Here is a 10,354-nt window from a genome sequence, read left to right on the forward strand (position 1 = left end):
GACACATACTTGTGAATCCCGTCCAGCCAGGTACCGCGACCTTTTCTGCTGGCAATTCCTTAGAACTTGAGGTTATAGGAGAGGGAATGGTATCCCTATGGAGAAGCACGACTAGGCTTCCTTATAAAGGAATTGTCTGCAGGGTAGAGAAGGTCTGAGATCGCTCAGAACTTGTATAAAGGAGGGGAAATAGGGTAAACCCCTCAATATTTGGGAAGGTCCCGGTAAGAGACTGCACTGAGAAGCACAGAGTATGCTGGAAATATTGTATGGTACATTCATAAAGCTCAGATACTGTCTTCAGGATATGAGACAGCAAAGAAGGTCAGTATGGCTATATGGATGTATAGGTCGACTGTCGGCACGGGGCCGGCAGCCGGGGGTAAGGGGTGCTAGTCCCTGGAAGCCATGGTGCGTTGCTGGCAAGCCGGTGGCAAGCCGGAGGCCTGGTCCGATGGGGTGAATCCGTCAGGCTATGCACTGAGTAGCAGAGAGGTAGGAAACACTTACAGGGGCGACCTCCGGCAGGGCGGAGGCCTCCGGCAGGCTGCCGGCGTTGGTGAACCTAACTGGTACATAAGATGGAAGGTGTCTGAGAGGCCGGCGGGAGCGGCGGCGGCGGGAGCGGCGGCGGCGGGGGCGGCGGGGGCGGCGGGGGCGGCGGGGGCGGCGGGGGCGGCGGCGGTGGGAGCGGCGGCGGCGGGAGCAGCGGCGGGAGCAGCGGCGGGAGCAGCGGCGGCGGGAGCGGCGGCGGGAGCGGCGGCGGGAGCGGCGGCGGCGGCGGCGGGAGCGGCGGCGGCGGTCGCTGGCGGCGGCAGCGGCCCCCGGCAGCGGTGGCAGCCCCCGGCAGCGGCGGCAGCCCCCGGCAGCCGGCAGCGCCCTCGGCAGCCGGCAGGGTGGCGCCATGGATGGTTCTCAGACAGGAAGTTCTATGAGGTAGGAAGGTCACCGGGTGTGCTGGCGACTAGCAGCGGCAAGGGGCGGCGGCCCCCGGCAGCCGGCAGGGTGTTGCCTTAGGTAAACCTGAGATAGGAAGGTCCTATATAGTAAAAAGTTACCTGACAGGCGGCGGGGGCCGCCGGCAAGCGGGGGCGGTCGCCGGCGGCAGTGGACCAGCACCAAGATAGGAGAGAGAAAGAGAAGGAGGGAAGGAGGAAGGGTAATGTCCGATACCCAACCGGCTTTCCTCCGGAAGGAGTGTACTCATCCGACGGCAGGGAGCCGGCAGACGGCTGGGTGCCAAAGGTAATCCAAGGGAGGATCAGAGAACACTCTAGACAGGGGGGGAGGGTGATCTCCTGCTGGAAGGGCGGCCGCTAACACGACCTCATAGTTCGACTATGAAGGGGAAGTGTAGCAGAGCGGCCACCCAGGCAAGAGAGCGCAGCTTAACCTACAATTCTCCCTGAGGGGGAATTGTAGGACAGTGGACAGGGGTGTGAAGGCAAGCTGACACAAAGAATAGAGTCGGGTGGGGGGGGGGGGGGTGAGGGGGCAGAAGGAGTCGCGACCCTAAAGCTCCCAGAGGGTGTGGGAATCTGTTTTCTATACTACCCAGGTAGGAGAGAGGCGCTCTCCAACCCTAGGGTAGGTAGGGTCAGAGTAGGAACAGAACTGGTGTACTGTCCTAAACTATAATAAAACAGAGACCTCCAAGCCCTAACCTAAACCAGGAGAACTCCTCCTAGATTAGGTGAGGCTGGGGACGCATATCGCTAGGCTACAGGAGGAAGGGACAAGTCCCAACCAAGAGTAGTCTAGTGGTGAAGGGCTACCCCCCCCCCCCACCTTCAGTCTCAATCGATACCCCAGGGGAAAGACTTTCCTTAGGGGTGGACTGGGATGAACGATAAGTACTCTGGGATTCTGACCGAAATCACCCCATACACTATGGGAGGGAAGAGGGAAGAACTACCTAACCTAACCTACCCGAAGTGTTTCGGGTAAGGGGCTAGGAAAGCAAGGCTACCCAGAGGGAGATACATGGGGTAAGGGAGATAAGGAAGCATACAAGGATCCCAGCATTGGGTTAGGTATGGCCTGGTTGGACCAGGCACCGTTCCTTGTATGGTTCCTCGAAGGCAAAAATATGTGCAACATGGAATCTTGTATATGTTTAAAAAAAAATGCCTAAATCTTCATAAAATAGCACTAGGAACACTCATATGCAGAAGTAAATATGAAAACTAGGATGCGGCCTATGCTAGGCTTAAAGGCTAGTATGGGGTCAACTGACCACAACGGCATAAATAAACTATTTCTAAAATTGAAGATTAAAAAACTTAAGATAAATTTAGTTATAAGGCCATGAAGGCTAGCTGGTTAACTAAGCCTATATCTTCATTAACATAACACTAGGAACACTTATTATACCATGCTGAAGTAAATATGAACACTAGGCTGTAGCCTATGCTAGGCTGAAAGGAACACTCATATGCAGAAGTAAATATGAAAACTAGGCTGCGGCCTATGCTAGGCTTAAAGGCTAGTATGGGGTCAACTGACCACAACGGCATAAATAAACTATTTCTAAAATTGAAGATTAAATAACTTAAGATAAATTTAGTTATAAGGCCATGAAGGGTAGCTGGTTAACTAAGCCTATATCTTCATTAACATAACACTAGGAACACTTATTATACCATGCTGAAGCAAATATGAACACTAGGCTGTAGCCTATGCTAGGCTGAAAGGCTAGTATAGGGTCGGCTAACTAAGATCGCCGAGGACCACTATCGGCATAATATAACTTATTACTAATAATGATGACTAAATAACTAAAGATTTATCTCAGTTAAAAGGTCGGGGAAGGCTGTTCTGGCTAACTAAATAACGCATGCAAGCGAATATCAGCGCCGTAAATGGCGACCCGAGGTGAGGCACAGCTCGGCCACAAAACACAAGATTTTAGCGTAAAAAATTGTTAATCGACGGCCAGAGCTTATTTAAACAATACAAGAACCTGGTACTCAACTTTCCAGAAGGCGAAGCAAAAGGCTGAGACATCTTGAAGGATGCACACAAAATATAGCGATAAGGGAAACAAACCAAAGGGCGACATCGCTACTAGAAGGAAATTGAAGCGGGCGGACGTGACGTCACGCAGCTGCGAGTATAGTAACAGTGACGAAGGGTGTCAAAAATTGGCATTTATTCCCCTTGAATAAAAGTATTCTTAGTTTTAAGAGTGTTCATTTTCTAATGCATTTCCCAGTTTCTATGAATATATGTTTAAATGTGATTATTTTCCTCCACGGAAGTAGTTTTATCATATTAACGATATCAATGAGTTTGTATGAATTAGTATAATAATATTTAAAGTAAAAAGCTAACTTTCTTGCAAATTTTATCCATCTAGATCAGATTAAATGACGTAACATCCCATTGTTGTCAAACTTCTTCCTGTGGAGATTATATACAGTATGTTGTTTGATTATTGTAAGGGCACATGCCAGTAATTTAAACTTGCCTTCTGGACGAAACCCCTTTTTTTGTGTATGTAGGGTTACGATTAGAGCACTTGATGTTTATCTTTAAATTGGTGTTATGTTACGTAACCCTGTAATTTTGTAGATCTGACAACTGTGCTATGCAATATACTCCTCCTGAGTTTTCTTCCAGGGTTGAAAGGTGAATCTAGGCCTCTTTGAGCAGTTGACTCCAAAAGGCAAGTAATCAGAGGATACTCTCCTGAATCCGCCATCATCACCTCGTGAACCATCGCATCATTGCAGCAATGTTCTTATAAGAATACTCTGTAACCCCATTTGATATTTGTTTAATTTTTTATCAAGTAACGTAAATTTTGTTCATTTGTGTTAATGTTAATGTTCGCTCTTTAACGTAACTCTGATGATTTTTGTTTGTGTACTTTAAATATTAAATATATGTCAAACTTTTTAATTGAGTCTTTGTGAACCCGTGTGGCATCACCCCAAAAGAATTAGTGCAAGAAATATAGTTTTGAATCAAAGATAAGGTAAACGGCAAATGTCTTTTAAGTAAGTGTGTTTCTCAGTTATGTAACTTGGCCTCGTGCGAAGTTGGTGCACGAGGGTTTACAGTTTAAAGAAAGTTAATATATGTGGTTGTAAATAACCCAGTGTTTCACCACATTTTCTGGTCCTTCGAACCGGATGCCATAACGATTCACAAAGAATTTTTTTGGATGTTAAAGATAAATTGCGATAAAGTTCACGTGGTTGATGGTCGGCGTCAAAGTCATTCTAGTATAGCTGGCACGTGTCCAAAGTTATTTGGTGAGCAGGGTAAGGTATTGAATTACTTGGAGTGTTTTACCATGTAATCTGTTTTATGGAACATTATTTGTTCGTTAATTACTCTGTGAAGAAATTTTGTTGAACTTCGTTGCCATTTTTTGAACTTAGGTTTCGTGACCAGATGTATTTAAGAGCACGTGGTCAAATTGTCTAGCATTTAGTGCATGTTATATTTGAATCAGGGTTAGATAATTTGCCATATATTTTCTGATATTATTCAAGTTTGTTATTGATTCATTAACGAGATAATGGAGTCCAAGATTAAGGTAGGCTAGTTATTGAAGGGGAAATTATTTCCTTACAAGATTTGCTCGACGAGTCAGGTAGCTGCATTGGTGATACCGATACACCAAAATCGACTCTTGTAATGTATGAACGTTGTCTTACTGAGGGACTACAACGTTTTGAAGATTGTTGGTCACAGAATGTGACGATTATTTTACAGGACAGTGAATATGACAAGTTATGTAGAAGTTATAGAGCAATAACTAGATGTGTAAGGAAAGCTATTGCTGCTACTCAGCAAACTATGAGAGAGATTGACGCTAGAGATAGAAATCAACGGCCCGTTTTGCCTCCTCCGGCTCCCGTTAATCCTCTCCCTCCCCCTAAACTCCCAGAAATTAAGATACCTGAATTTAGCAGTGGGGAAGAACAATGGCTTGCATTTTGGGATATATTCAACAGTTTGGTTCACGATCGTAGGGATATATCCGATGTAATTAAATTTTCTATACTCAGAGCTAGTTTAAGGGACAACGCCCTCAAAGCCATAGAAGGTTTGCCTGTCACTAATGTCAATTATTCAGTAGCTATTCAGACCCTTAAGGAGAAGTATGATAATAAGTAAAACTTGAAACGTAGACTCATGTCCAAATTAACACATTTAGTCCCTCCCAGTCATTCAATAGAGGATTTGAAAAATTTTAGATTGGATTATGAAAAAATTATTTTACAGATGAAAACATTGAATTTAGATGCAGAAGCCATGAACCCCATTTTCTCTAGTATAATATGCGAGAAATTATTACCTGAAACGCGTAAGGCTATAGCTGATAAACATAATAGTATGTCTCTTGACTTAAAGCAAATTTCCTCAGGTTTGAAATATGTTTGTGAATTGATGGAATTTTGTCACGAAGGTGAGAATTCTCATAAAAGAAAACGGGATCAGGGCAACTATTCTAAAGTAATTCCCTCAAATGTGCCTAACGTGCAGAGAGCACAACCAAGTAACAGTAAACCTAGTAATAGTAGTTACAATAATTGTGTGTTTTGCTCATTGAACCATGCTTCTCGCGATTGTAAGACTTTCAAAACAGTTGACAGTAGAAGGGATAGAGTTAAATGTTTAAGATTGTGTTTTGCTTGCCTCAAAGGAGGTCATTTATTCTCTGAATGTAGGAATTATCCTAAATGTAATATATGTGATGGTCCTCATTACCCGATGATTTGTAAGAAAACAGAAAACCCTGTAAATCCTGTTTCACCAAAGTTGAGTGTAAATAGTACTAATAAGGGATAGAGTTAAATGTTTAAGATTGTGTTTTGCTTGCCTCAAAGGAGGTCATTTATTCTCTGAATGTAGGAATTATCCTAAATGTAATATATGTGATGGTCCTCATTACCCGATGATTTGTAAGAAAACAGAAAACCCTGTAAATCCTGTTTCACCAAAGTTGAGTGTAAATAGTACTAATGTTAGTAAATCAAATGTTAACTTTGGGTGTCCTAATAAGGATCCCAAAGGTGCTGTTAGTCAATCAAATGTTAACTTTGGGTGTCCTAATAAGGATTCCAAAGGTGCTGTTAGTCAATCAAATGTTAATGGGAATTCTCATAAGGATCCCAAAGGTGCTGTTAGTAAAGGTGATTCCCCCGTAGTTATGACTGCTTCTTTGGGAATTGATCATTCTCAAAATAATAAGATTTCTGTTTCGACAGCTCTTCCTACTGCTAGCGTAATTGTGTCAGGCAATGGACATCGTTCCTTTGAGAGAGCCCTCTTTGATTCTGGTGCGCAAAGAACGTTTATTGCAACGGAATTAGCCCATAAGCTTAATCTATCGTCTATAGCAACGGTAGCCTTAAAGGTAAAACCATTTGGCAGTGGTGCCATGGAAGTTGATTGTGATATAGTAAGAGTTGTGGTGAGACTAGGTAAGATTTGTACTGTCATTAATGCCATTACATTCGATAGAGTTAATTCCAGAATTTATTCTCCAGGATTATGTAAGTCAGCTGCGTTCTTGACGAGTAAAGGCATAAAATTAGCAGATAATGATTTAAATTCAGATGAAGTAAATGGTATAGAATTAGTCATTGGGGCTGATTATTATGGAAAATTCATTCAGAACAGTCAAATTTGCTCTGGAATACAGATATTGAATAGTTCTGGTGGGGCACTAATTTTTGGACCCCTTCCTAGTTGGTCTTATGACGACGTAGAATCTAATGAGATTACTACATCAAATGTACTGTATGTTGTTCCAGAATAGAAGTAGAGGAAATTCCTATTAATTCTTGTTGTGAAGTTAGAAGATTATGGGATTTAGAAAGTGTTGGTATTCGTCAATCTGAAATTAGTCCTGAAGAAAGAGAATCAGTTAAGTGTTTTAAGGATAAAGTTAAAAGGGTTGACAATAAATATGAAGTGTCCTTACCATTTAAAGACGAAAGTAGACCGCCTGTTAATTATAGAATAGCCATTGGTCAATTAAATTCCTTGTTACATAGATTTGAATCTGACCCCTCCTTGTATGCTAAATATGATAAGATTATCAAAGATTACGTTCAGTCTGGGTTTATAGAATTAATTCCTGCAGGTTCCCCTATTATCGGGCATTATTTACCCCATCATGCTGTATTGAAGGATTCCGAAACTACTCCCATTCGAATAGTTTTTAATGTTTCTTCAAAGACTAAAGGAGAACTTTCCTTAAATGATTGTTTATTATCTGGTCCCTCATTAACTACTAAACTTTTCGATGCCCTGTTGAGTTTCCGTACAAACCCAGTAGCTGTGATTTCAGATATTAGTAAAGCCTTTTTAAGGAAAGGCATTTCACCTGATTGTCGTGATTATTGCAGATTTCTATGGATAACTGATCCCTCAGATTTGAAGTCAACTGTAAATTACAGGTTTTGTGTAGTTTGTTTTGGAGCTACGTGCTCACCCTTTCTCTTGCAGCAAACCCTCTTGCATCATTTATCTTTACATGATAATCCTCTTGCATCATCTCTGATGAAGAATTTCTACGTAGATAATTTTAGTAAAACTAACAAGGATGTATCAGTCTTGATGGATGAGTATCCAGTAATATGTGAGATTCTTGAAGACGCTAATATGCCTCTACAAGAATGGGTCAGTAATGATTCAGAGTTCAACAGAACCATAGACGTTAGCAAAGAAAGAGTAAACGTTTTGGGTTTAGAGTGGTATCTAGCACAAGATGAGATGTCACTAAAGGAAGTAAATTGTGAGCATAAAGGACCTTTAACCAAACGAAAGGTTTTATCAGTAGTAGTTCGGATGTTTGATCCTCTAGGATTATTGTCACCAATACAGGTGAGAGGTAAATATTTTCTGAAATGTTTGTGGAGTAACTACGGGTGGGATGACCCTTTACCAGAATCATTATGTTCAAGGTTTGAAGAAATTTGTAAGTGTTTTAGAAATGTAGAAAGTTTAAGGTTTCCTAGGTTTGTTGTACATCCTGAATGTTCTCACTTACATGTATTTTGTGATGCCACTAACAAGGCATATGGAGCTGCTGCCTATGTGACTGATTCCAAGAGAAGTGTAAGCAATTTACTGGTCAGTAAGTGTAAAGTGGCACCAAACCCTAAACAGACTATTCCGCGTTTGGAATTCACAGCCTTGTCCTTGGGTGCGAAACTTGCTGGAAGATTAATGCAGAATGAGGATTTAAGATTGAGTTCTTGCACTCTCTGGAGTGACTCCATGGTTTCTATTTGTTGGGTGAAGAACAATAATAGTAAAATTCCATATGTACGAAACAGAGTCACTGAAATTAATGAGTTCAAGTTTCCCCTACGGTATACCCCCTCTAAGGATAATCCAGCTGATATTCTATCCAGAGGTAGTAATAGTAAAGATTTATCGCAAAATTCCTTGTGGTGGAATGGTCCAAAATGGCTTTTAGCTGGTGATTACCCCCAATCTTTAGCTACAGAAACTGTGCATGTTAATGAAATTCTTTCAGAACCAAAGTTTGTACAACCTCCACCCCCATTAATTGACATCTCACGTTACAGTAATTTAAGTAAGCTTAAACTTATCATGAGGTCAATTTTGCTCTTTCTTAGTAAGTGCAGTAAAGGTTCTAAGTTTGTTGTTAACGAAATGAAGGCACTTGTCCTTCTTGAACAGAAGCAACATTTTTCTACTACCAGAATGTACCTCTGTGATAAGAATTCACATGGAGTGTCCATGGATATTAAGAATTTGTGTAATCAGTTAAACTTATTTGTTGATGAGGAAGACCTAATAAGGTCTCAGGGTCGCATGAAAAACGCCTCCATGTCTTATGATACTCAGTGCCCAATGTTATTGCCTTCCAGAAGTTATTTAACAGTATTGATAGTTGAACATTTGCATAGACATAATCACCATTGTGGTGTCAATTCTGTACTGGTATTGTTGAGAGAAACCTTATGGGTACCTAAAGCACGTCAAGTAATCAAATCGATTCTGTCAAAGTGTGTTTTGTGTCAGAAGTTAACTAAGAAACGGTTGTGTTTGCCCCCTCCCCCACCATTACCCATAGAACGAGTGAGATATGATAGACCATTACAATCAATAGGAGTTGATTATACTGGTGCTATTAATATTTTTGATCATGAGACTGGTTTTGAGGAGAAGGTCTTTGTGTGTCTATTTACCTGTACTACGAGCAGGGCAGTTCATTTTGAATTGACTCATTCCATGACTGCTTCAGATTTCCTACTGGCTTTTCGACATTTTGTAGCATATCATTCTCTGCAGAGTCTGATTATATCTGACAATGGTCGGAATTTTGTTGGATTTAATAATTTCCTGAAAGAAATTATGGAGGTACCTGAGAGGGAATTTGATAGTGTTGAAACTCAGGAGCCAGATAGTGTGCCTCTGAATGATGCGAGACCTCGGCGTGCAGCAGCAATCCGCTGTGATTAAGAGAGAAAGGATTTAATTTCTATGGATGTACTCTAAGTGTATGTTTTGATTTAGAATTTTGGGTACAGTTGCATTATTTCTAATTATGATTCTTCTTGGGGGAGAATGTCAAAAATTGACATTTATTCCCCTTGAATAAAAGTATTCTTAGTTTTAAGAGTGTTCGTTTTCTAATGTATTTCCCAGTTTCTATGAATATATGTTTAAATGGGATTATTTTCCTCCACAAAAGTAGTTTTATCATATTAACTATATCAATGAGTTTATATGAATTAGTATAATAATATTTAAAGTAATAAGCTAACTTTCTTGCGAATTTTATCCATCTAGATCAGATAAAATGACGTAACATCCCATTGTTGTCAAACTTCTTCCTGTGGAGATTATATATGTTGTTTGATTATTGTAAGGGCACATGCCAGTAATTTAAACTTGCCTTCTGGACGAAACCCCTTTTTTTGTGTATGTTGGGTTACGATTAGAGCACTTGATGTTTATCTTTAAATTGATGTTATGTTACGTAACCCTGTAATTTTGTAGATCTGACAACTATGCTATGCAATATACTCCTCCTGAGTTTTCTTCCAGGGTTGAAAGGTGAATCTAGGCCTCTTTGAGCAGTTGACTCCAAAAGGCAAGTAATCAGAAGATACTCTCCTGAATCCGCCATCATCACTTCGTGAACCATCGCATCATTGCAGCAATGTTCTTATAAGAATACTCTGTAACCCCGTTTGATATTTGTTTAATTTTTTATCAAGTAACGTAAATTTTGTTCATTTGTGTTAATGTTAATGTTCGCTCTTTAACGTAACTCTGATGATTTTTGTTTGTGTACTTTAAATATTAGATATATGTCAAACTTTTTAATTGAGTCTTTGTGAACCCGTGTGGC

The 10,354-nt window shown here is 41.0% G+C and overlaps 1 protein-coding gene across 1 annotated transcript; it reads left to right on the forward strand.

Moving 5' to 3' along the window:
* The first annotated feature begins 408 nt into the window (after nucleotides 1-408).
* On the forward strand, nucleotides 409-935 carry LOC137620980 (loricrin-like). The gene is made up of 2 exons (XM_068351422.1): nucleotides 409-495; nucleotides 600-935. The coding sequence occupies exons 1-2, from the start codon at nucleotides 409-411 to the stop codon at nucleotides 933-935; spliced, it is 423 nt and encodes a 140-aa protein (XP_068207523.1).
* Nucleotides 936-10,354: the final 9,419 nt, after the last annotated feature.

This window comes from Palaemon carinicauda, chromosome 27, assembly GCF_036898095.1.
Source record: "Palaemon carinicauda isolate YSFRI2023 chromosome 27, ASM3689809v2, whole genome shotgun sequence".
NCBI lineage: Eukaryota > Metazoa > Arthropoda > Malacostraca > Decapoda > Palaemonidae > Palaemon > Palaemon carinicauda.